At 41.1% G+C, this 26,855-nt stretch overlaps 1 protein-coding gene across 1 annotated transcript; it reads left to right on the plus strand.

Moving 5' to 3' along the window:
* The first annotated feature begins 978 nt into the window (after window positions 1-978).
* Window positions 979-26,476, plus strand: LOC133868023 (protein LSD1). The gene is made up of 8 exons (XM_062304815.1): window positions 979-1,247; window positions 1,410-1,476; window positions 10,827-10,940; window positions 24,102-24,212; window positions 24,933-25,045; window positions 25,604-25,672; window positions 25,887-25,958; window positions 26,097-26,476. Exons 3-8 carry the CDS (start codon window positions 10,829-10,831, stop codon window positions 26,136-26,138), a joined length of 519 nt encoding a protein of 172 aa, XP_062160799.1. The 5' UTR covers window positions 979-1,247; window positions 1,410-1,476; window positions 10,827-10,828; the 3' UTR covers window positions 26,139-26,476.
* Window positions 26,477-26,855: the final 379 nt, after the last annotated feature.

The following is a 26,855-nucleotide window of genomic DNA, read 5'->3' on the forward strand; positions in this document are numbered from 1 at the left end:
TATGCTGCAACTTCTTGTACTTGGTACAGGTCCTGTTGATGAGGAGGTTATCTGTTTGACTGTGTGATGTTGAACAATTTCTCATTCTTGTACATTGTTTATGTGAACCAAGTCCTTGAGCATCAGCTGTGGAAAAATGTTAAGGGAAGAGGCCAGATTTAATTTTTTTGGGTTGTCCTTATTTCTTTTGGTTTGTACCTAAAGATGATTGCATTGGATTTTAATGGACATAATGGCAACAACTTGATGGTAGTTGATCTGAGGCAATGTAACCAAGTCCTTGAGAATCGTCGGTGCAAAATATGAAGTTTGATGTATAGGGTTGGTTTCTGAGTTTTGATTTTCAGTTTTGGGGTTTGTTGATTTTGATGCTCATCCACCACACAAGGGTGGACAGTTTTCATTGTTTGGTGATTGCAGTAGGCCAAAGAATACATTCAGAGATTAGATCTAGAAGTTAAATGGGAGAATTCATATTTTGGATTTTCTGATAAACTGTTGGTTTTCATATTTATGTCTAATTTTATTTTTTTATTTTTTATTTTTTAGTTTTTGCCACTCAATTATTATTTTTTTTTTTAATTTGACCCATCCAAATTTTCAATGTTGGCTCCGCCACTGACCATAACTCAAGAACGTCAATAAATTCGAGGTAGCAATCAATCAAGCACATAAACAAAATTCTAAAATTGTCCAAAGTAGATGGTGAACATTTAAAGAGTTCAATAATTCGTATCATAAGCTCTAAAAAATTGAAAAATAAGAAACAATCTTTACCGTAAATGCTCCTATTATACCAAAACTATAAACGTTAATTCAACAAAATCGGCAGAGTTACGTGGAGGGATTTTGTTTTTTATTTTTTTTATTTTATTTTAGTTTTAAAAGGAACAGCTATTCTTCAACTATACCTAACAATAATAAAAGAATCAAACAAATGAAATAGTCAGGCTTTTTTTATTTTTTATTCTTTATTCAAAGAGTCCCATGGGAAAAAGGGCAAGAAATAAATAGTCGGGGTTTAATCCGCGTACGAAAGTGTCCTTTATTGTTGAGCAAGAAGATTCTTAAAATCCAAATCCCGACAACAAAAAGTGTAGTAGTGACCCAAACCCGTTTCGTTTCTCTGTCGGATCTCTTCGCCCCTCTTTCTCATCCAGGAATTTCCAAATTTGGGCGCAGTCTTTTCGCCTCAGCTTTTCAACCCTCGCAGCCTTCAAATCCGTCTTTTCTCGCGGCGGTTTCAGGTACTATCAATCTCAACGATATTACGATTGCTTTTTCTTTTTTCCATTTTGAGATTATATTTGTGGATTTTCTGATATAATTTAGGATTTCGGTGCTCTGGGTCTTGATTGGTTCTTTTTCTTTAAAAATAATAATAAAAAAAATTAATTCCTATTACGCAGAATAATAATACTGGTCTGTTCAAAGGACTTGAAAGGATCGGGACCTCTGTATTTTGAAGCAAACCAGGTAAATTGTGAATTTCGTTTATTCTCATTTTTTATGCTGCAATTTTGTGGTTGTGTATCCGATTGTTGTTATAAGCCTAGATATTTGAGAATGAAATTTTTAGCCCATAATAATTGTCCGATACCAATTTTGACTTGCTATTTATTGATTCTGTGCTTGTGATTAATCATTCTGTTCAACTTTTTTTTTTTTTTGGCCTTTCCATTTGCAACTCAATATGGATGTGGTCCCGTTCTTATTCAAAGTCTAAGCATGACTCTTAAATCCCGTATTGGAGACATGGTGCAACATTCTTGGGTTGTTTGCACATTGATTGTTAGAAAATGTGTGGTTTTGGGGAGAAATGATGTTCTTGGATGGCACATTGCATCTCTTTGGTGCGCTTCTCCGTATTGGTGAATGGCACTCCGTCCAGCTTCTTCAGTAGCTTTCGCGGGTTGAGGCAGAGAGATCCCCTGTCTCCTCTTCTGTTTGTTATTGTCATGGAGCTTTAAGTAAAATGCTCACTGCTACGGTTGACAGAGGTCTTCTATTAGGCTTCTTTGTGGGTACTAGGCTCTCTGAGGTGGTAAATATTTCACACTTGTTCGCGGATGATACTTTGGTGTTTTGTGGGGCCAATAATGATCATTTTCGCTATTTGCGTATTTTTTTCTTATGTTTTGAAGCTGTCTTTGGTTTAAAGGTAATCTGGCTAAGTCAGTTTTTGCTTCTTATGGGTATTGTGGATAATGTGGACGGACTTGCTAGCATTTTGGGTTGTGGGGTTTCTTCTTTGCCCTTGAAGTACCTTGATCTTCTGCTGGGACCCTGTTTCAAGGTCAAGTCTATTTGGGATGCTGTTGTTGAAAAGATTGAGTATCGGTTGGGTAGTTGAAAGTGAATGTATTTGTCTAAGGGTGGTAGGGTTACCTTTATAAAGAGCACTCTTTTCAATTTGCCTACGTTTTTCTTGTCTCTTTTCTCCATTCCTACAAATCAAATACAGAAGCTTAATCAAGATTTTTTATGGGGTGAGATAGGTGAGTCCAAGGTTTGCTCTCCTATTTCTAAGGGAGGTTTGGGGATTCAAAACTTTAGGATGTTTAATAAGGCTCTTTTAAGGAAGTGGTTGTGGCGTTATGTGCATGAAAGAGAGGTATGGTGGAGAATTGTTGTGTATGCTAAATTTGGTAGTGCTCGGGGTGGGTGGTGTTCTGTCGATTCCCCTGGGCCGCACGGGGTGGGGCTATTGAATAATATAAGGAGGGGTTGGAGTTTGTTTTGTAGCCATGCTAGATTTGAGCTGGGTGACGGGTTCAAAATCATATTTTGGGATGATGTGTGGTGCGGAGAGCATTCCCGGTTTAATGGGCCCCTTCACACAAAGGAAAGTTTGATGTTAGATCCTTCTGTAGGGTCCTTGATTGTAAAGATGACATTCCTATCCCCTGGAAGAGTATTTAGGGGGCTAAGGTTCCTTTGAAAATGGCTTTTTTTTTTTCCTTTCCATTCGCAACTCAATATGGATGTGGCCCTGTTCTTATTCAAAGTCTAAGCATGACTCTTAAATCCTTTATTGGAGACATGGTGCAACATTCTTGGGTTGTTTGCACATTGATTGTTAGAAAAGGTGTGGTTTTGGGGAGAAATGATGTTCTTGGATGGCACGTTGCATCTCTTCGGTGCGCTTCTCCGTATTGGTGAATGGCACTTCGTCCGGCTTCTTCAATAGCTTTCGCGAGTTGAGGCAAGGAGATCTCTGGTCTTCTCTTCTGTTTGTTATTGTCATGGAGCTTTAAGTAAAATGCTCACTGCTACTGTTGACAGAGGTCTTCTATCAGGCTTCTTTGTGGGTACTAGGCTCTCTAAGGTGGTAAATATTTCACACTTGTTCGCAGATGATACTTTGGTGTTTTGTGGGGCCAATACTGATCATTTTCGCTATTTGCGTATTTTTTTTTCTTATGTTTTGAAGTTGTCTCTAGTTTAAAGGTTAATCTGGCTAAGTAAGTTTTTGCTTCCTGTGGGTATTGTGGATAATGTGGACAGACTTGCTGGCATTTTGGGTTGTGGGGTTTCCTCTTTGCCCTTGAAGTACCTTGATCTTCTGCTGGGACCTTGTTACAAGGCCAAGTCTATTTGGGATGTTGTTGTTGAAAATTTGAGTATCGGTTGGGTAGTTGAAAGTGAATGTATTTGTCTAAGGGTGGTAGGGTTACCTTTATAAAGGGCACTCTTTTCAATTTGCCTACTATTTCTTGTCTCTTTTCTCCATTCCTGCAAATCAAATATAGAAGTTTAGTCGAGATTTTTTATGGGGTGAGATAGGTGAGTCCAAGGTTTGCTCTCCTATTTCTAACGGAGTTATGGGGATTTGGAACTTGAGGATGTTTAATAGGGCTCTTTTAAGGAAGTGGTTGTGGCGTTATGTGCATGAGAGAGAGGTATGGTGGAGAATTGTTGTGTATGCTAAATTTGGTAGTGTTCGGGGTGGGTGGTGTTCTGTCGATCCCCCTGGGCTGCACGGGGCTGGGCTATCGATGAATATAAGGAGGGGTTGGAGTTTGTTTTGTAGCCATGCTAGATTTGAGCTGGGAGACGAGTTCAAAGTCATATTTTGGGATGATGTGTGGTGCAGAGAGCATTCCTGGTTTTATGGGCCCCTTCACCCAAAGGGAAGTTTGATGTTAGATCCTTCTACAGGGTCCTTGATTGTAAAGATGACATTCTATCCCCTGGAAGAGTATTTGGGGGACTAAGGTTCCTTTGAAAATGACGCTTTTTTTTTTCTTTTTTTTCTTTTTTTTTTTTTCGCTTGGTCGACTGCTGTAAGGAAGATTCTTACCATAGACAATCTTAGGAAGATGCATGTCATCATGGTTGATAGGTGCTGCATGTGCAAAAGGAATGGAGAGTTCGTGGACCATCTTTGTCTTCATTGTGAGGTTGCCTGCGTCTTATGGAATGGCTCTCTGACTTGAACTCTGGCGGCAACATATGTAGGTTTGGAGGTCTTACCTCGGTTGGTCTGACAAGGTAGTCATATTGAATGTATGGTGATTGATTCTGTTTGCTTGAGAACTAGGGTTGAGGGCCAAGTTAGCTCCTATAACATCAGAGGCGATGTTTACACCCCTAGCTTGGGCTCTTTATTGTCAAATTCTATAAAATCTAAAGACTTGTGTATATCTGTGCTGAGATAGTAAGAAGCCACCGGAGCTGGGAAGAACTTCAATACCCTGAAAATAATTGAGAAGGTCGAGGTCTTTAACAACAAACTCTTGTTTCAATGTGGACAAGAGGTCACGGACGGCAGAGGAGCTGGAAGAAGTGATAAAAATGTCATCTACATAGATTAATACTAGGATATTGCATGTGGCCGATTGTTAGAGAAATAGAGAGGTGTCCGATTGTGAGGCCTTGAACCTGAGTGTTTGTAGCTTGCCACTAAGTCTGGAAAACCAAGCCCTTGGTGCTTGTTTAAGGCCATAGAGGGCCTTTTGTAGTTTACACAGATGATTAGGAAACTGGGGGTGAGCAAAGCCAGGGGGTTGAGACATATAGACCACCTCTGAAATGTCGCCATGCAGAAATGCATTATGTATGTCAATTTGATGGAAATGCCATCCATTTGAAAGAGCAAGAGAGAGAACAATACGTACCGTAGTAGTTTTGATCACTGGACTATAGGTTTCACCATAGTCTATTCTAGGTTGTTGATGAAAACCCTTAGCAATTAGGCGTGCCTTGTACCGATCGATTGATCCATCAGCTTTCCTCTTCAGTCAAAAGACCCATTTGTAGCCAATGATGTTTGTAGCCGAGTCAGGTGGAACTAGTGTCCAAGTTCGGTTCTGTAGTAGGGCATCAAACTCTGTGTTCATGGCAGCTCTCCAATTTTTGTCCTTCACGGCTATAGAGTGACAAGTAGGCTTTATCTCAACAGTTGAGGACTCGGCAAGCAGGGCTCTCGGGAGGGGGTACCGAACTCGACCATCTGTAAACTCTCTAGGCTTGGATATGTTATTTCTAGCACGAGTAACCATGGGATATGAGGATGCAGGTGGAACTAAAGGAGGAGTTGAAGATGCTGAAAAGTCAGTTGGAAGTGGTGACTCAGCAGAGCTGGAAGAAGCTGAAGAGAGGGGCTGTAGTGGTGTAGAGTGCAGAGAGTGAGAGGAATAGGGAGAGAAGGGCTCTAGGACAGGTTGTGGGAGCTGTGCTGCCGACTGTGGTATGAGAATGGGCAGGGAGAGCTGTTGCCGAGTATTGCAAGAGTTAGACTCAAGGGAGGATAAGGGAGGAGTATATGGAAAGGTAGATTCATTGAAAATAACATCTCTTGAGATGTAGAGGCAATTTGTGGGCAAGTGGGAGGCATTTGTAGCCTTTGTGAAGAGGACTATAGCTGAGAAATAGACAAGGGACAGATCGTGGCTGAAACTTGTTTGAATTATATGGACATAAGTTGGGCTAACAAAGACAACCAAAAATGCGTAAGAAAGTATAATCCGGAGAACATTTGAAAAGTGTTTCAAATGGAGAATGATTTTGTAGAACTGGGGTAGGCGTGTGATTGATTAGATAGCATGCAGTGGAAAAGGCATCATCCCAAAATTTTAAGGGTAAATGAGCATGAGAGAGCAGTGCTAGACCGGTTTCAACAATGTGTCAATGTTTCCGTTCAATAGCACCATTTTGTTGGTGAGTATGTGGGCAAGACACACGATGTTGAATGCCGAGTTGCTTGAGGAGGTTGTTGACTGGGCAGTATTCACCACCCCAATTGGATTGAATTGCTTTAATTTTGGTATTAAAGAACCGTTCAACATCAGACTTAAAGGTGCAGAAAACTGAAAGAACATCACTCTTTAAGGAAATTGGATAAAGCCAAGTGTATTTGCTATGAGCATCAAGAAAGGAAACATAATACTTTGCACCGGACCTTGAGCGAACAGGGGCTGGTCCCCATACATCAGTATAGATTAAGTCAAGAGGACAATTGGCAGATCCGGTAGTTGAAGAAAAGGGAAGTTGCTTGCTCTTTGCACCAAAGTAGGCAGTGCAAACAGTGAAGTCTTTTGGAGAAGCAACTGGAAGCTGAAAACGGGAAAGCACACGACGGACAATCTTCAAGGTGGGATGGCCCAGCTGTGAGTGCTATTGAAAAGCAGAAACACGTTCACCCACCATGGCATGACGGGGGTGTTTATTTGCGGAAGGGAAAAACTGATAGAGTCCATGCTTATTCGGCACGTGGAGGAGTTTCCCCATGCGACAGTCCTTTAAGAAAAAATGGGATGAATGGAATTCAAAAAACGTATTAGTGTCCTTGGTGAATTTCTGAACAGAGATTAGATTTTTTGTGATATGAGGGACATGTAGAATATCAAGGAGATCAAAATTGGAAATAGGAGTAGAGAGTCGAGTTGTACCAATGTGTTTGATTGAGAGCCCCTTACCGATGCCAATTCGGATTTGATTCAAGCCCAAGTAGTCTTCAGCCTTGATATTCAAGATGGCCAGATCAAATGTCAAGTGCTGTGTTGCTCCAGAGTCGGGGTACCAATTCTGATCAGTGTTGCTGGATGGAGCAGAGAGATAGGCCCGAGCCTGAGAAGGTTGTTCCTGAGTGTAAGCCTCATTGAACCTGTTATAGCAGTCCAGAGTAACGTGTCCATAGCGGTTGCATACCTGGTATAATGGGCGGTTGGAGGAGGAACCACGACCAAATGGGTGTCCTCGACCCCTGCCACAAAATGGCCTGGAATTACTAGAAGAGAAGCCACGGCCAGAAGGGTGATGATAGCGGGAACCACGTATGCCACGGTTAGAGTGTGGAGAAGAGTTGCCTTGGGTGGCAAAGTTAGCACCGGCAATAGAGAGATCAAGAGAAGCTTGATGCTGGTCTAAGCGCCAATGAGGAGATGGCCGTAGACGATTTTGTCCACAAAGAGGGGTTCGGCTCTGGTTGTAACAGAAGTTACAAAGGGATCAAATTCATATCCTAGGCCTGCTAGGAGGAAGGACACCTTCTGAAAGCCATTGAGAGGTTGGCCAACAACAACAAGGGCATCACACAGCGTCTTAAACGTGTGGTAGTAATCGGCGATGGAGGAGGAACCTTTTTTGAGAGTCGCCAATTGATAGTGTACCTGAATGGTGCGAGCCTTTGTCTGAGACGTGAATAGAGTCTCCAAAGTCATCCATGCATCTCGGGAGGTAGCACATCGAGTGACATGGGTCAGCATCTTTTCAGAAAGAGTTGAGTTGATAGCTCCGAGCAGCAGTTGATCTTGCATGCTCCAATGGAGGAAGGCCGAATTGGGAGACCTGGTGGAGACGCCATCTTTGGTGGAAGTCACGGTGGGAGAAGGCCAGGATGTGGAGCCATCAACGTAACCAAATATGTCACCACCCTTGAGGTGCAGAACGATCTTAGGCAGCCAGATCGGATAGTTGGTGTTGGTGAGTTTGGTAGGATTAAAATTGGTGAAGATGACCAACATAGGGGTTTGATCGTGGGTGGAGATGATAGCAGGAGGTGAGTTGGTGTCGGGTGGTGGCTGTGGTGGTGGGTTTGAGGTAGACATGATTAAAATTGGGAGGAGAAAAAAAAAGACGCGAGTCACTGTTATGGCTCTGATACCATATAAAATCTAAAGACTTATGTTTATGCTTTGTGCTACCTTACCAAATATTGGTTAAAGGCTCTTGTATTTATAGAGAAGTAGTTACAAAGAACTAGGAGATTACAATGTGATAAGAGAAGAGACTTAAAAGTTCTAATCTAAGTGTTACACTGTGAAGTAAATCTGTTACACTGTGAAGTAAATCTGAACTATAAGTTATCTAGTATTTGAATTTGAACAACTAATCTTTTCACTAGACTAACTAATCTTATCTTTAGAGTTATCATTATCTTGAGAACAACTGTTTGAACGTGTATCTAGATTAGGGCTAGATATGTCTTTAACAAATTCATAGTGGGCTTTTGCTGCTAAAGGGGAAAAATGGGTTCCACTGCTGGAATTTTTTCTTCCCTCTTCTCCTTCTTCCTTAGAGGAGTTGCAGGGGGGCAGTGCTAGTGTAGATAAGGGGAAAGGTATTGTTTTTGCTGAGATTGTTGGGTGTGATGTGGGTGGTGTGATTTCGAGTGATGCTCTGAAGAGGAGCCCACTTTGTTGAGATCATGTCTGCCATTTGCTAAAGAGAAAAAAGTGTAGGGGCAATGCCTTCAGCTCGAGTTTTGTAGATAGCGAAGAAAATTTGTCATTCTATGGGGCTTTCATGCAAGGCTTTTGAAGAGGAGCTTCTGGCCTTATTTATGGCCATTGAAGCAAGCCACTCTTATAAGGAGTTTGCCTTTAGCTCCAAATTGGGTAAAAAAGGAAATAGAGAATTAAGAAGGTTATCTTGATCCATTAATTATGACGCGAACAACGGTAGTCCTAGTTGTGGCAGAATGAAAGGGAGGGCTGAGTGTCTTTATTTATGAAGCCCAAGTTGTTATCATGGAATGTGAGAGGGTTGAATGATGGAGACATATGCGTGAGAGTTAGAAAGCTTAGACAGTAGAATGCAGATATCATTTGTTTACAGGAATCTAAATTGGAGCTCATTTTCAGCAGTGTTGTGCATAGTTTGTGGGGATGTCAACATGTAGATTGGTGCTACTCAGCTTATAAGGCAGCCTCTAATGGAATCTTGCTTATATGGGATAGGAGGGTTGTGGAGAAGATTGAAGAGTGTGTGGGGGAGTATACTGTTTCTTGCTCTTTAAGAAACATTGAAGATGGACTTTCTTAGGCTTTTTTGGGGTTTATGGGCCTAATTTTGATTGTGATAGAAGGTATTTATTGGAGAAATTGGCTGGCTTGCTTAGTTGGTGGAACCTGCCGTGGTGCATCGGGGGAGATTTCAACATCACCTATTTTCCTAGTGAAAGATCGGGTGAAACGTTTTTGCCCCACTATGATGGAGTTCTCTGATTTCATTTTTGAGCAGGGCCTAATAATTTGGGCAGTTAGGCTTCCTATAAGGATAGATTTTTTTTTGATAAGTAAGAAAACTTTATATATAAGCGTAAGGCGCCCCTAGGTACAATGGGAGTATACACAAGAATAGCTAAAGCTAACCCATAAAAAGAAAAACCCAAACAAACCCATAAGGACTAACCCTAAAACCCGCATACAGCACCCACAACACCCAGAACCACAAGAAATCCAAAGCCCAAAAAACCAAAAAAGCCCCTCAATATTCACCAAAATCTGCCCAAAAGCACCCAAACCCAACAGAAATACAAACCCAAAAAACAAAAAAGCCCAAATTACATCTGAAAAGCAAACCCCAAATACAAAAGAAAAGCCACAGCTACAGCCAAGAAAAAGAAAAAACTAAAGTCGGTGGCGCATGGCACTACTGTTGCCGGCGCGGTGTTGAACCAGCTGGAAAACTGTCAGACGTCGCGGAATCAGCTGGAAAAGCCACCAGAGGGGCGCGTGCGCGGCAAAGAGGTCCCCAACACTGTAGATCTAACTCTCAAACTTCAAAAAACTCCCTCGGCCACGCGCGCCAGGACGGCGCGTGGCGTCCACCCACAGTAGCGCCAACAACGGGGAAAGCCGGAACAAGACAGTGAAACCTCTGGTGAAGCAGGTGCACTGGTAGGAGGACCCAAACACAGTAGATCTACAACCAATGATGCAAAAGAACCAAAACCCATGCAAGAGAGCGCAGTGGCCAACCACAGAAATGGCGTTGATGGAAGAGACCAGGACGAGCCAGAGAAGACCCAACCACCGAGAACTACACCCAAGAAAAAAATAAACCCTAAGAACCTAGAGAGGCAAAGGGAAAGAGAGGAAGAGGTGAGGAAAGAAGAGAAGAGGAAGGGAGGAGGGAAGAGCTGTGTCTCTTCACAGCCCTTCCCTCCTCCCAGAGCTCTCCTCCCCTGGAACAGCCACAGAAGGAGGAGAAAGAGGGGGGAAGCAGAGGATTTTAAAATAAGGGTGAGAGCTTTTCTCTCTAAAACACTTATAACCCCACTCTCCTAAAACCCTAGGATAGATATTTTTACTTTCTACTGGTCATTTTTGCTACAAATTTTCTCTCTTTTTTATTTTTTATTTTTTATATATATATAATTTATAAATTTTAATTTTCTATGTTTAAATTTTCGTGGCTTATGACATTGGAGACTTTTTAATCCTTTTGAGTTACCGAATTTTGATTGGATTACGCTAATGAGAGTGGCATGTTGGCCAAATCATTCTCAATAGTATTGCTTATGAAGAGCTATAAATTTCACTGATGATCCTCATTAACCTCTTGGTAGTCTCATTATGTGGATTTATTTGACATTGCAGATATGCAGAGCCAGCTTGTGTGTAGTGGGTGTAGGAGCATTCTTCTTTATCCTGGCGGAGCCACAAATGTTTGCTGTGCATTATGCAATGCAATTACCTCGGTCCCTCCTCCGGGTATTTCCTTTGTTATTTCCTTTCTCCTGATTGCAAATTTGGAGCATTTACCTGTTGAATACTTTTCAGACTTTCCTTATTAACTGTGTATTTGGAAGCTTGATTTGAAAGATTCATTTTTAGTTGAGTTAAATATGTGGGTGCCGTATGTCCAAAGTAGCTTATGACTTGGAATGAGAAAAATCTGTTTGTTTGAGTAAGCCAAATATGGCCCTTTTAAAACTTGGACTTTTGTGAGAATAATGTATAATACAGATGAGAGTGTCTAACTGGTCTTCAATGATGATTGGTGAAACTAATGAAACTCAAAAAGGGGATAAGAAGTAAAAAATAAAAAAAATAATGCCAAAACCTTACTAATTGGCATTTTATTAGTCTGTCCAGTTGAAGATCATTGAATTGCATTGGGGAATTTGTTGATAAGAATGTTCTGAAGATGATTGGTTGACATTTGACGGTGGTGGCGGAAATTTGTTGTTGTTGCTTCTTTTGAAGCAAGAGGGGCAGAATATGCTACCCAAACTCAACAATTTGGAGAATCTTCCTAGCCATCTTGGGGCCAGAATGATGCCCCAAGATGATGTCATATGGATGTAAATGCTTTTCGAGGATAGCAAGAAAATGGTCATAGATCTGATCCGTACTTCCTTGCCCGAGTTGAGTTGATATACTCTAAATTCAAAGCCCGTCAAAGGTGGCTCCTCACATGAAATTGCGCAAAGGATCTGGTCAAGAGTTTCCTCTTCTTCCTTGTACTCAGAAAGATGGGTGTAGACTCGAACTAATGTTCATCATGGACACACAGGGGAAGAAAAGAAAGTATGTAGCTTCAAATGAGGCTAAGAAGAACATATCATTAAGGAGGAGAGCAACTACGAGCGATGAAAGTAGAAGATTGAATATAAAGAAAAGGACGCATTGCGTGCACGTGTAGCAGTCATAGCTTGGTCACTGCAGTAACCTCCTGTTTCAGTAGTCGGCTCATATAAAGAAAGCTGTTTTCGTTAGTTGCTGTCACCGTCGTTGGGATAACTGTCACTGTTGGTACATAGATACAGAGATACAGATAGGGCACTTTCTCGACTTGCAACTAATATGGAATTTACACACTTCTAGGCTCTAGATGGTTAATCAGCCCTTAAAGGAAGGCCTTCTGCCAGCCAGAAATTCAGTTAATGTAAAAGCAAAATATTATTGTACTCAAGTTTTTACCCAGAAACCCAGTATCACATCCATTTCTTTTTGCCTTTTTCTTGGGTGAGTGCCTCTGCCTCTATTCCTACAATCACCTTATCGAGTGTAGCCAACATTTAGTTTAAATGATTTGCTGAGTATTCTTCCATTCCAAGTAATCGCATTGTCTCTTTCCTATTATTAGAAGAAATTTTGAACCTGAAACTTGAAAGTACTTTTATTTCAAAGAGAGTTCTTGATACAGTTAGTTTATGTTTTGGATTTCTTGAATTTATGTACTTCCCTTTCCCAATTTAAATGTTTTGTTTTTCTTTTTTAGACGTTCCAGAACGTGTCCACTTTCTAAAAATGGAAGTTCTTATTTCTTCTATTTCCTATATTACCTTTATCCTTTTTTTACAAAGCGAATACGATTCTTGTTAAAAATCGGGCCACCTCTAATATAAAGATAGCCATATTTCTACCTTTTAATTGATAATTGTACCATTTCAAACCTAGACATAAATTGCAATGAAGGAAGGATAACATGCTATGAGCGATTAGTTACACGACACAGTTTGAATTGCTAGTCGTAAAATTTAGATTGAAAGAAAATTAACTAGAATGAATTTTTATACATAGGAAAATTTTTCTTATGCTCTTTGGCTTTTTTTTTTTTTTTTTGATGAACAATTCAGTCTTATTGAGAAAAAAAAGGTTTAAACCCACTTACACGTAGAGTATACGATATGGACTGAAACCCTATAAGCTGGTACAATGTAAAAAGCTAATCAAATCAACCAATTTTGTAGAGACAAAGTTAGGAACAAGAACCCATCCCAAGAGAGATCTCAGAAAGGAAGATTTTAGAAAAAAAACACATTTGTCTCACTATCCTGGAAAATATGACGATTCGTTTATCTCCAAATGCTCTACATTAAGAGGGCAAGAATAACTTTTCAGACAACCTCTTTGGGATGTCCCCTCCCTTGTACTCTCCAGCAATGAAGATTTTCTTGGATTTTTTAGGCATAACCCACGAGACTCCAAAAAGAGTAAGGATCAATTGCCAGAAAGTCGAAGTATACTCGCAGTGGATGAGAAGGTGATTAGTCGTTTCCTCATTCTTTTTACACAGACAACACCGATTAACTAAAGAGAAGCCCCTCTTTCTAAGAGTATCCACTGTGAGAATTCTATGAAGTGCTGCTGCCCACAAAAAGAAAGCAATGTGAGGAGGGGCTTTGACCTTCCAAACACTTCTCCAAGGGAAAGAACTGTGCTAACCTGACTGTAACAAAGTATAATAACTCTTCACTGTAAATTTCTGGCTACTAGAGGGAGTCCACATCAAGTTGTCCACTTCACTCGGATGCATCTTCGAGGAATATAAGAGACTAAAGAACAAGTCAAAAGAATCCAGTTCCCAATCATGTGCAACACTAATAAATCTAGGATTCCAATGGATAAAGGAATTGGATAGGTCTAAATAATTAGCCAGAGAGGCCTCCTTGTTTCGAGCAATGGAATAGAGATCGGAAAAAGAATGCTTATGTGGCTCTATTCCACACCATACATCATGCCAGAAACTAATGTGAGAACCATCACCAACCTTGTAGGATAGGCAATTGGAAAAAGAACCCCAACCATTTCTAATATTCCTCCAAAGGCTCACCCCATAAGGACCTCAAGCTTCCTCTAAGCACCGACCTCCTTTCTTGAGCCCATACTTCGATTCAATCACCTATCTCCATAAGAAATGCTCCTCATGCCCAAATCTCCAAAGCTATTTACCTAGAAGAGCCTTGTTGAATACCATCAACTTTTTAATGCCCATTCCCCCGCTGGAAACAGGGTCGCTAACTGTCTTCCAATTAACCATATAACTTGGGCCTCCAAGGGGCTGTTTTAGAAAAGAGCTTCTTATAGTATTGAGTCATTGAATTTCTTATCAACTCTTGCTCCGAAGTAACACTACCTTCAATACAAAGACTAGAGATAAAGTTGTTTCTTCTATGAGAATTGGCAAGACGATGGAAAAATCCGGAGTGATGGTCCCCCTCTTTTAACCAAGTTCCCCTTGATTTCTGTCTCCAACTTCTTGCATAGAGGCCACTTTTCCCAAATCAACTTTCAGCTGATGCCTCTTTTCTCTTTCTTGCTCTGCCAACTGGCGTTCATCTTCTAAATCATCTAGAGTTTTAATTTCCTCCAGTAAAGACTGTTTCCGCACTTCTATATTACCAAAAACCTCTCACTTCTATATTACCAAAGACTATTTTTGTATGAAATCCAAATAGATAACATATAAGGTTCTCCGTGTCAGCAGTATAGAAGATTATTGAGAATGTTTGAAAGTTACAAATGCTCTATTCACTTTTACTAAATAGGAAACAAAGGACCAAAAGAATGCCTTAGTTCGCACTTGGTCATCTATCAACAACCAATTTGGTTTGATTTTCACATAGCTCACTCCTTGATAACCTTCCCAAAGCCATTGATCTTGTATAATTGTCATAAATTGAATTTTCATACTTAAATATGAGATTGTCCCAAGCTGCTTTGCTCTTGTCTTCTCTCCTTCTCTTGGGAATGTAGCAAGTGTGTCATTAATTGTTCAAATTTCTGAGCTAGTAACCTTAGATCTTCAGGAGGAAGAGAGAACTTTATGTGTTGAGGAGAAATTGAGGAAATCTAAAGTTGTCAATGATTTGGGGAGGTCCACTTTTTTGGAGGAGCTCAATTGGTGGCAGAAATCGAGGGCATTGTGGTTAAAAGAAGGTGACATGCATGAAATTTTTTCATCTCGCGGCCAACTCGAATAAAAGAAATAACTTCATTGAGTCTTTGATGGTCAATGATACAATTTCTATAGATCATTCTAAGATTAGAGAATGCATTGTGCAGTTCTATAGTAGTTTGTATATTGAGTAGTGCAATTGGTGGACTAAGCTGGATGACCTTTCTTTCGATTCTGTAAGGGGAGGTCTAGGCTAATTGGTTGGAGAGAGTGTTTGAGGAGGGTGAGGTGTATGAGATCTTGAAAGCCTTGATTAGTGATAAGGCCTCGTGCCCTAACAATTTTTCTATGGCATTCTTCCATGCTTTTGTTGGGATGTTCTTAAGGATGACACAATGAAGGTCTTCCATGATTTCCATGCTAAAGGAAACTTTGAAAGAAGCCTTAATGACACTTTTATTGTGCTTATTTCGAAAAAATTAGGGGCCCTTGATATTAAGGATTTTCGCCCTATCAATCTTGTGGGAGGAGTTTACAAAATTGTAATTAATGTTCTTCCCAACAGGTTGAAAATGGTTTTGGAGAAGGTCATTTCTTACTCTCAGAATGCATTCATTGGAGGAAGGCAAATTCTAGATTTCGTTCTCATTGCTATAACTACCTTGATAGTAGGATTAGATCTTGGGAGCCAGGTGTGTTAAATTGGATATTGTAAAGGCCCATGATCATGTGAATATTTGGAGTTTTTTCTTGTATATGTTGCGGTGCGGTTTTGGGGAGAAAATGTGTAATTGTATAGCTCTTTGTATTTCTTCGGTACGTTTCTCTGTTTTGGTCAACGACACTCCAATGGGTTTCTTCAGTAGCTCTCACGGCTTGAGACAAGAAGACCCCCTTTTTCTTTTTGATAAGTAAAAATTCATTAAAAAGCGCAGAGGGGCGCAACCCTAGTACACAGGAAGTATACAAAGGAGTCCCTAATTAGAGGACCGAAACGAACAAGAAAGTAAAAAATCAGCGTACGGCATACTACCCAAGCTATGCGCCGACACCCAAAGATATAACATATTAAGCACATTTCTACAAAAAGCCCCAGCCTGAACCTTCACATCCTCAAAAAGCCTAGAATTTCTCTCACGCCACAAGCCCCACAAAACACAAAGAGGAACCTGCTTCCAAATACGGTGAACAGGACCACGACCCAGCAAAGTGCCCCAAGCACTCAATAAATCCAAGACACTACTAGGCATAACCCACTCCACCCCAAACAAACTATAGAAGAAACTCCAAACAAACCGAGCCACGTCACAATGGAGAAGAAGATGATCAACGGATTCCCCATACTTTTTACACATAACACACCACTCAACCACCACAATACCACGCCTTCGTAGGTTGTCATGAGTTAAAATCTTTCCTAAAGCTGCTGTTCATACAAAGAACGCAACCCGTTTCGGAGCTTTAACACGCCATATACCCTTCCAAGGAAAAGAAGCCGCCTCGTGACAAACTAAAGCTTTATAGAAAGTCTTCACTTCAAAATTCCTCCTCTTGGAAAGAATCCACACCGCCTTATCAACCTCCCTATGCCGAACCCGAGTAGAGTATAACTGTTCGAAGAAGGACATCACTATCTCCAACTCCCAATCCTGAGCATTGCGCGTAAAGAGAACATTCCAATGAGCCACACCTCCTACCATAGACAAATTATTCACCACCCAAGCATCAGGAGAACGCGCAATAGTATACAAAGTTGGAAAACAGAGCTTGAAGGCCTGTCGCCACACCATAAATCATGCCAGAAGCGAATATGGGACCCATCACCCACCTCAAAACGCAAAAACTTGGCAATATTGTCCCACGCCCTTCGAATAAACTTCTAAACACTGACACCATAAGGCCCCGTCACCGGTAAAGAACACCAACCTCCCCTCACACTCCCATACTTACCTCAATCACTGATCTCCACAAACCATCGCGCTCCTGAGAAAACCTCCAGATCCACTTCCCCAATAAGGCTTGATTAAAATTAATAACATTACGAACTCCCAGTCCACCAGCCTTGATTGGAGAACAAATACGATGCCAATTGACTGAGTGAAATTTAGTCTCATCACCCACACCGTTCCAGAGAAAATTCCTTTGAAGCCGCTCCAGTTTTTTAGCTACACTCACAGGAATAGGGAACAGAGATAAATAATAAGAAGGAATGCTGGAAAGAGTACTGTGAATCAACGTCACCCTTCCACCCTTGGATAAATAAAGTTTCTTCCAACTCGCCAGCCTTCGTTCCACCTTCTCAATAACCCCATTCCACATAGAAATAGATTTGAAAGACACCACCAACGGCATACCCAAATAAGTCATTGGCAGAGATCCAATTCTACACCCCAGAATATGTGCCAAAGACTCCACATCTTCCACCTCGCCAATAGGGACCAATTCGGATTTGCCTAAATTGATCCTCAACCCTGACACCGCTTCAAAACATAAGAAGGTACACCTCAAATTTCGAACGTGTTCGGCTTGTGCTCCACAAAAAATTAAGGTATCATCTGCAAACAATAAGTGATTCACCACTAAAGCTTCATTACCCCTAATGCCCACTAAGAAGCCTGACAGGAAGCCTTGACGCATAGACTCATACAACATCCTGCTAAGCGCTTCCATAACCACCACAAACAACAAAGGAGAAAGAGGATCACCTTGCCTAATCCCCCGCGAGCTCTGAAAGAAACCAGAAGGGGTACCATTAACCAAAATGGAAAATTTTACTGTGGAAATGCAGCATTTAATCCATTCCCTCCACCTCTCCCCAAATCCACATCTCTGAAGCATGTAAAGAAGGAAATCCCAATTCACGTGATCATAAGCTTTTTCCAAATCCAGTTTGCACAATAACCCGGCCTCCCCTGACCGCATTTGGCTATCCAAACATTCATTGGCTATAAGAACTGAATCCAAGATTTGCCTTCCACCAATAAAAGCATTCTGAGAGCTCGAGATAATTTTTCCCAACACTGATTTGAGCCTGTTAGCAAGAACCTTAGAAATAATTTTATAGACCCCTCCCACCAAACTAATAGGCCTAAAATCCTTAACCTCCAATGCATCTGCCTTCTTGGGGATTAAGGAAATAAAAGTTGCATTCAAACTCCTCTCAAACTGGCGACTATTATGAAATTCTGAAAAAAAAAAACGCCATAATATCTTTTTTGAGAACCCCCCAACATTGCTGAAAGAACGCCATTGAAAAACCATATGGACTCGGAGCCTTATCCCCGTTCAACTCCCTCACCACCTCCCACATCTCCTGCTTCTCAAAACCTCATTCTAACCAGAGACACTCATTCGCATCAATGGAGGAGAAAGAAATCCCATCCACCCTAGGCCGCCACGAAGTCTGCTCGGTGTACAGAGAGTCATAATAATTCACAATATGATTCTTAATTTCCACCGGATCAGAAGACAGAGCCCCATTGATCCTCAAGACTCCCACATGATTGTGCCTCCAATGGGAATTAGCCACCCTGTGAAAGAATTTAGTATTATTATCCCATTCCTTTAGCCACAGAGCCCGAGATTTTTGCCTCCAATTAACCTCCTCACACAGGAGTGTTTTTTCCAGCTCCCTGATCATGTCTGACTTCTGAACCCGCTCCTCCTCCACTAGCCCCCGAGCTTCTTCAAAACACTACAGCTCTTTAATACCTTCCAATAATTCCTTCTTCTTCCTCACATCACCAAAAGCCTCTGCATTCCATTTCTTCAAGTCCACCTTTAAAGCTTTCAACTTTTTAGTCAGCACATAACTTGGTCGTCCTTGAAAATCATAAGACTCCCACCAACGTTGCACAAGTTCTACAAAGCCATCGGATTTGAGCCACATGTTTTCAAATTTGAAGTATCCTTTCCTTTCTCTTTGCACAACACAATCCAACATCAAAGGAAAATGGTCCGATAAAAGTCTAGGCAAACAACTTTGTGACACATCAGGGAAATGTTTTTCCCACTCCGGAGATAACAGAAACCTATCAATTTTAGACCAAACCTAATTATTGGACCAAGTGAACTGCCCTCCTTGGAGACGAATATCCACCAAACTCTGCCCATGAATGAATTCCGAGAACTCTTCCATAGCAGCAGTAAAAGCACCAACTCCGGAACGCTCACTTGGAAACCGCATCACATTGAAATCTCCCCCAAAACACCACGGCCTATCCCACCAACTCATCAATCCAGCCATCTCATTCCACAACACCCTCCTCTCCCCATCATCATTAGGCCCATACACACCCCCAAACGCCCACAAAAAATTGTCATCAACGTTACGCAATGAAACAACTAAAGTATACCGTCCCATGCAATCATCCACCTTCTCCACAGCCCTCCTATCCCACATAATTAGAATCCCACCTGACGCCCCACTAGCCCCCATAAAACACCAATCCACATGTTGGCAACCCCATAAGCTTCGAACCACCTCTCTAGTAATGACTTCCATTTTTGTCTCCATCAAACATACCAAATCAGCCTTTCAATCTCTAATGAGCCCTTTAATACGCAATCTCTTGTCTAACTCATTAATTCCCCTAACATTCCATGATAGAATTTTAAGCTTCATTAACACAAAACAAGCCCCTACCTTTTCCTCTCCTTCTATAAGATTGAACCCCCTTCTTGTCATAGTTAATGGAGCAATCCAGCCGCTTAATCTCCCTCTGACCTTTCATTCCTGACACCGAAGGAACCATAGCCAAAGATTGGACCCGCCTGGCAATTGAAACAAAGCCAACAATTTATCTTCAAATTGGTCACATGACACTCCTATTAGTTTGTAGTAACCCTTCACCCTCTCCATCACCCATCTAGGAGACACAATCGAACTGGAATCCTTGTCCATCTCCACTGCCAAAGGCAAAACCGATATCGGGCCCAAACCCTCTACCTCATCACCTACACCACCCTCCACAAAAACAGATCTGAGCACAGATTGAGCAACAACAGAGAATAACTCCTCTGAGCTCTCCTGCTTACTCGGAAAACCCCCACCAAAAACTTCCTCCTCCTCCAAGACCGGAACAATATCCAGCCCATTCCCAACCCTCAACCCAGAAGATGACTTATGGGATAAGGGGCCAGAAACCAACGACGAAATTGAGGAAGAAGAATCCAAAGCAAACAAAAGGTCCGAAGGGTACGAGCTAGCCCCGACAACCAGCTCACCTTCTGCATGCATCGAAGAGGCAACCACAGCAAGATTGGTCTCCATACCAAGCACGAACGGCGCCAACCCAGAACTTGGTTCCGGTTGAGAGGCCAAGCTAGCAAAATCAGGGATAACACTGGAAGAGGCCGACCCACCGGAAAACTCTAGACTCACCGGAGAGAAGCCCAGCAACTCAGACGAACCCACTCCATCCTCCAAAGCCGCTGCCCTGAAATCAAGCAGAGGACCTCCCACAGGTCTGGGGGACTGAAGCTCTGGAACAGAGGGGCCAGACGATAGCGACAAAGGACACAACCCACCGGGACGCTCAGAGACTGCCGGAATATTCTCTAACCCGCCATAGCCCAACGCCTGCGACGGACCCTCCTCAGGACACATTGCCGAATCAGCTAACGGGTCATAAACTCTGGGTTTCTGAACTTTCGGAACCCAACGCAATCTCCTCTTCTTTTTCTTGTTTTTGTTCTTCCGCCCAACTCGCTTGGGCTTAAAGCCTGGCCCAAACGAAAAAAGACCCTCACAAACCCTGCTAAGGGCTTGCTCCACGTCAGCCTTCAACTTCTCCAGCTGGCTTTTCCACAACATAAGGGAGGGAAACGTGTGTTCCACCCCTGTCAGCTGAAAATCTGCAGAAGAATCACCAAAGAAGAAATCATCCTTGCCTCGAGCGGCAGAAATTTCAGGCAGCCGACTGACACTCGTCCCTTCCTTCACTTTTCTGCGCCACAACGGTCACACAAGTCCTTGACCATTGGTTTCTCTGTTCGGAACAGTATCTTCTCCTTCACCAAGGGATCACGGCGCTTCACCTCTACCTGAACCACTAGATGAGACAGCTTCTTCTCCACCTTCAGACAATTAGCACCCCAGCGCAGAACATCCAAGAAGGAAGACACTCCGTTTTTGCCGGGAGAAACGACATGGGCAGAAGGGGCAGAATCTTCATTATTAACATCACCTGCTCTCAGCTTCTCTGGGGTTGATGCTAAACGAGACATGCCATGCCCATCTGGGAATTTGAGAAAATCACTGACCTTACCCAACTCAAGAACAACTTTCCTCCAGCCCCGCCCCTCATAACCTTCAGGGAAGTAGATAATCCCTCTCCGGCCACCCACGGCATAAACTGGCACTTCGAGAAATCTACCAGCTACATTACCACTTCGTCTAACAATAAGCACCTTAGACCCCTCCCTGAACGACCTAACAAAGTCCTTTTCCCCCTGATACCACAGCAGACTCTCCATCGTAGAAACTAGCCACCCAACACTTTGAGCACCAAGCAAAACCAACCCTGAGAAATTCCTCCTCCTTTCTTCCAATCTCACCACCGAGGCTCCTTCTACCACCGTAAACACAAACGACTTTGCCTCCACGCAACACTGCCTCTCCATTATACAATATTCAAGAAGGAATCTAGACGAAAACGACTCTAAGACATGACATGATAATTCATAACAGCTTCTATCATTCATTTCACCACTATATCTTCTTATCTTGTAGAATTTCCAAAAGACTTCTATGTCAGCTCTATTGAGCAATAAATTAGTCAGCAGGAAGCATTGTTAGTGTCCTCTGAATATTACACTTGACCTGACATTCTGCCCAAGTGAGCACTTGAGGCAGAACTCAACTTTAGCTAGTTTCTAGGCCCAAGAAGACCCTTTATCTTCTTTGTTGTTTGTTAGTATTATGGAGGCGCTAAGTAAATGAATTTCCACTACAGTGATTGGGGGTTTTTTTTATTAGGCTTTTCAGTGGGGTCTAGGAAGGTTAACATTTCTCATCTCCTATTTGCGGATGATACTTTTAGTTTTTGTGGGGCAAATCCAGATCGCTTCCGTTATTTGCATTGTTTGTTCTTGTGCTTTGAAGCTGTCTTAGGCCTAAAGATCAATCTGGCTAAATTAGAGCTGATCCTTGTTGGCAATATTGGTAATGTTGAAGGTTTGGCTTGCATTTTGGGTTGCAAGGTTTCTTCCTTGCCTATGAAGTATCTAGGTCTTCCAGTGGGAGCTCGTTTTAAAGCCACATCTATTTAGGATGGCACCATTGAGAAGATAGAGTCCTGTTTGGCTGGTTGGAAGAGGTTGTATTTGTCCAAGTAGGATTACTTGATCAAGAGTACCTTGTCTAATTTGCTGACCTACTTCTTGTCTCTCTTTCCCATCCCTACTAGCGCCACAAAGTGCATTGAGAAGTTATAGGGAGATTTCTTGTGGGGAGGTATTGGTGAAGAGTTCAAATTTCATTTGGTGAGTTGGTCCAAGGTTTGCTCTCCGATTTCGTGTCTCTTGGGAAAATGGATATGACGCTATGCTCTTGAGAGAAGGGCTTTGTGGATAGCGGTAGTGGATTGTAAATATGGCAGCTTGTGGGGTGACTGGTGTTCTAGTGAGTTAATTGGTCGTATGAGGTTGGTTTATGAAATTTATTAGGTAAGGGTTGGGATAAATTCTAGCATTTACGGAAATATTCAGCTTAGCTCGCTTCAAAGACGCTTCCGTGGCAGATCATTACAGCCTTTTAGTGACAAGATTGGGAAGTGAATGTCTTCACCACATTTTTCAATTTGTTATATTGGTTTAGACTAAGACGGGGCGGTGAGGACAACTTATGTTGTGCCCCTTCTAAGAGAAGAGGAATGATGTCAGATTGTTCTATAATGTCATTGTTCCTCATGATAGTGACCTCTTCCTTAGTGGAGTATTTGGCGAAATAAGGTCTCTTCCAAAGTCACGCTTTTTTGTTTGGTCGGCTGCTTTTTTGGATAACATAAGGAAACAACATCGCATAGTGGTAGATTGGTGTTGCATGTGCAAGAAGAATGCGGAATTTATCGATCACCTCCTACTCGACTATGAGACTGCTTGTGCCTTATGAGGTAAAATCTTCGGCCTTCATGGGGGTTAAAGTGAGTCATGCTTAGGCGGGTGGTGGATCTTTTTTTGTTGTTGGAGAGGGCAATGTGGCTCTTCTCAAAGGGTAGCAGTGTGGAAGATGATCTCGTGTTGCTTAATGTGGTGTATTTGGAGAAAAAGAAATGATTGTAGTTTTGAGGATTGCGAGAGTATGGTTGTGGAACTAACGACCTCTTTCCTTAAAACCCTATACCACTAGACAACTGCCTCTGAGTCCCTTCATATTACTAGGTTTAATGATTTTCTTGATCTTTTTTCTTTTTCTATTTAAGTTTATCTTGTATTCTTCTTGTGTACTTGGGTTGTGTATTTTCGCTTTTTAATAGAATTTGATTACTTATAAAAAGAGAAATTCCCTTTTCCTCTTAAAGTCAACATGCAATACAGAAATGTAATTCTATCGGAGGCAGGGAAGATCACTCAAGTCATCCAAGAAATACTAATGGCTCTTCTTGCTTGATTCTTGATATCAGTACCAAATTCATTACTTTTGATATTTAAAGATAAAATTCCAGCAGTCTTTTTTTTTTTTTTTAACTTATACTTTTGAGGCATAGTTGTCAAAACACCTTGGCAAGCCACTGCATGGCATCACTGCCTACATATTTGATGGCTGAACAGGTACTGCCATCCAAATTGCAGTTAATCAGTCATATGTTGCATGTGTGGCATAATTTCTGATAATCTTGGGGTGCAGCAAAGAAGTGTTGCTCGCTTTGTGTATTGTTAGGCAGCTTGTGTTTGTTGATGGTTGACATGAGCCCACGTTCATGAATTACAAGAAGATAATCGAGTTTCTTAAGCCATTGTATTAAATATTAACATGTGTGTGTGTATCCTAGAACATTCTATGTAAAAATGCAGGGAGAACAATATGATAGTTGGCAGAATGGAAAGTATGGAGGGAATTATTATGTCTGAAAATGTACGGACCATTAGCTATTTACTAATATTTGGGAGCAGATACTACAATACCACAGAATTTGGGACCAGACACTGATCGGACTTGTCTTTGACATGTACATGATATAAGATATAAGTCTATGGTTGGAGAGTGTTGGGGTTCAATTACCTGAGTTTGTACATTATCCTTGCAGGGACAGAAATGGCTCAACTTATATGTGGAGGTTGCAGGACATTGCTAATGTATACACGTGGGGCAACAAGCGTGAGATGCTCCTGCTGCCACACGGTGAACCTTGCACCAGGTACAATATATGCGCTCCTTTGCATTAGGGAAGGTTACGTCAACATGTCGTGAAATTGAAAATCTTATTTTGATATTCCAGACCAGTTTACTACTTGAATCTTGCAATCTGCAATATGTCAAGATGACTCGAGTCGTTGTCCTATTCTTTGAGAAAGTAAAGAAGTCTTGCCCATTGCAATTACTGAGGAATTTTAGGCTATAACAGAAATAAGTTTGAGTATGTGTTTCATCAATCATTGCGTGCACACAATTGTTTACTTCTGTGTATATGGTCTATCTGTGCAACAGTACATATCGAAAAAAATAAAAAATAAAAACTTGATGTAAATTTTAGAATAGAAGACAGTTTTGAAGGAAGGAGCCTTTTGAGGACATTGATACTGATCTTATTTTACCTTTATTGTTTCCAGCTTCGATTCTTTGTACTTCAATGTAAGGACATGAAAACGGTTTACTTTTCTTCTGTAGGCACCCTTGGTGTCATTATTTCTTTGTAACGGTCAAATCTTTAGAGGTCAGTCTGTTAGAACAAAACCCTGAAATCTGCCACCAAACAGTAAACTGCCATTGGCACTGTCTCCCTATGCTTCACAGCCAGCGAGTGATTTTTCTCTGGTTTCATCAGTTTCTTGTATATTCATTTTTTATCATTACATTCATAGGCACAGCACAGCTTTTTTACTGACTTTTCCTGTTTTGGCTTTTGTGACTGAAAAAGTATCCAGCCAGGTTGCCCATGTCAATTGTGGGAACTGCCGAACAACACTCATGTATCCATATGGAGCTCCATCTGTTAAATGTGCAGTCTGTCAATATGTTACTAATGTTGGTGTGAGTATAATTTAAAGCATCTTATCTTTATCAAAGAAATCATTACTTAACATTTGATTTTACTTCTTACTTATGCCCCCAGAATTTACTACTTAATTTGTTGTCAAAAGTTATAACATACATTCCAATTTGATTCGATGGAGGTTTTGAACTTTCTACTTTATAGTGAGCTCCCTATTCCCTCATTTCTCTCTTTTTATTCTCAATTTTTGTGTTATTTAATCTAAGAAAACCTGTTAAGTATGGTGTGCTTCGTGAGTTCGGCAATTCCATAAAAACATCTGTTGCACTTGTTTTCTTGCGTACAAGCTGTGATTTGTTATTATGAATCCATGCAAAGGCTAAATTTTGCATTATATTGATCAAGTGATTGTATGTGAATTCTCTGTATGCTGCGATGCTCTTTCATATTCTGCTCTGTTTAGTGGAACAGATACGTATATACGTACCCCCTTTACTTTTTTGTCACTATTGTTCTGTAGTTTTTGCTTGTTTCTGTTGTGAGTTCATGGTGAATGCTGGCTCTCTCTCTCTCTCATGCTTTCTTATATCTCGCAGATTGCCAATCCGAGGGTTCCAATTCCTGTGCATAGACCTAATGGGTCTGGAGGACCCGCCACTTCAGCTGTAAGAGCTTTTGTCTTCTTCCTCTCTCTCTCTCTCTCTCTCTCTCTCTCTCTCTCTCTCCATAACTAGGTTAACCATCAGTAAGCTTAATTTTGAGTTTGCTATTTTATTTTATTTTTTATTTTTGGTTTCCTGATATGATAAAACATAGGTGGTATTGACTTAAACGTTGCTTAATAAATAAATCTGCTTGTTACACTTGTATTTCCTGCAGTCTATGCCTCATTCTCAGAGCCAAACTGTTGTCGTTGAGAATCCTATGTCTGTTGACGAAAGTGGCAAATTGGTAAGTGGCATAAACTGTTTTTGTTTTTAATTCCCCCAAACCAAAAAAGAAGCACAACAAAGCAAGATTTGCCATGCCCGTCCATTTTTTTTTTGTGAGCAAAAAGAGATGTGCTGATAAAGATTCTGAATTTCACAGGTGAGCAATGTTGTTGTTGGGGTCACAACAGACAAAAAGTAATCCAATGAAATACAAGAAGTATTGTCGTTATTTTTATTTTGTAAGAAAAAACCAAATCCATATTACGACGCGCCATGGAAGATGGAAGTGGAAATTGTTTGTGTATATGTTGGGGATTGCGATGATTGACATTAATCCAATATAAGGATTTTGAGATGTTTTACGCGACGACGCATATTAAGAGGATACAAAGAGTGGAAAGGGCACTGTACAAGTAGTCATTTATGTGATTTTCATCTTATACATTCTTTGCTGCATTTAGCTGAGTGATATGCTCATAAGCTATGTATCTTCTTCAAATGCAAAATAATGGATAAAATACTATTTTTTTGTGGCTTCGATCAGTTTGCTTTTGTATTATTATATCTCACAGTATATCTGTAATGGATGACTTCAGAGCGTTGTTTCATGTTGTTTGATGAAGTAGGCTTATCCCAAAAAAAAGAAAAAAAGTTGGATGAAGTAGGTATGGCTGATATACGTTATACTAATGATTTTTTATGTTCCTTGAAATTGGTGGTTTTTTACTGAAGGAAGCTCAAGATTTTTGAGTAGACGTCAATATGTTGGTGCTAAAACCTGTATCTTTTTTATAAGTTCGACCCGAAGATAACTCTCAAATGTGTCATTTGGGAGTGAAAAAGATTGTTTGGTCAGTGTATTGAATGGGGACCAGCTCTTCTCCCGTTCATTTTCAGCGTGTTGAGACGGTCCTTT

This window comes from Alnus glutinosa, chromosome 5, assembly GCF_958979055.1.
Source record: "Alnus glutinosa chromosome 5, dhAlnGlut1.1, whole genome shotgun sequence".
NCBI lineage: Eukaryota > Viridiplantae > Streptophyta > Magnoliopsida > Fagales > Betulaceae > Alnus > Alnus glutinosa.

Excerpts from the sequence above, each read along its gene's own strand:
- LOC133868023 (XM_062304815.1), top strand. The coding sequence starts at position 10,829 with ATGCAGAGCCAGCTTGTGTGTAGTGGGTGTAGGAGCATTCTTCTTTAT. Across the intron at positions 25,046-25,603 it reads AATATGTTACTAATGTTGGT|ATTGCCAATCCGAGGGTTCC; the intron begins GTGAGTATAATT and ends TATATCTCGCAG. Across the intron at positions 25,673-25,886 it reads GAGGACCCGCCACTTCAGCT|TCTATGCCTCATTCTCAGAG; the intron begins GTAAGAGCTTTT and ends TATTTCCTGCAG.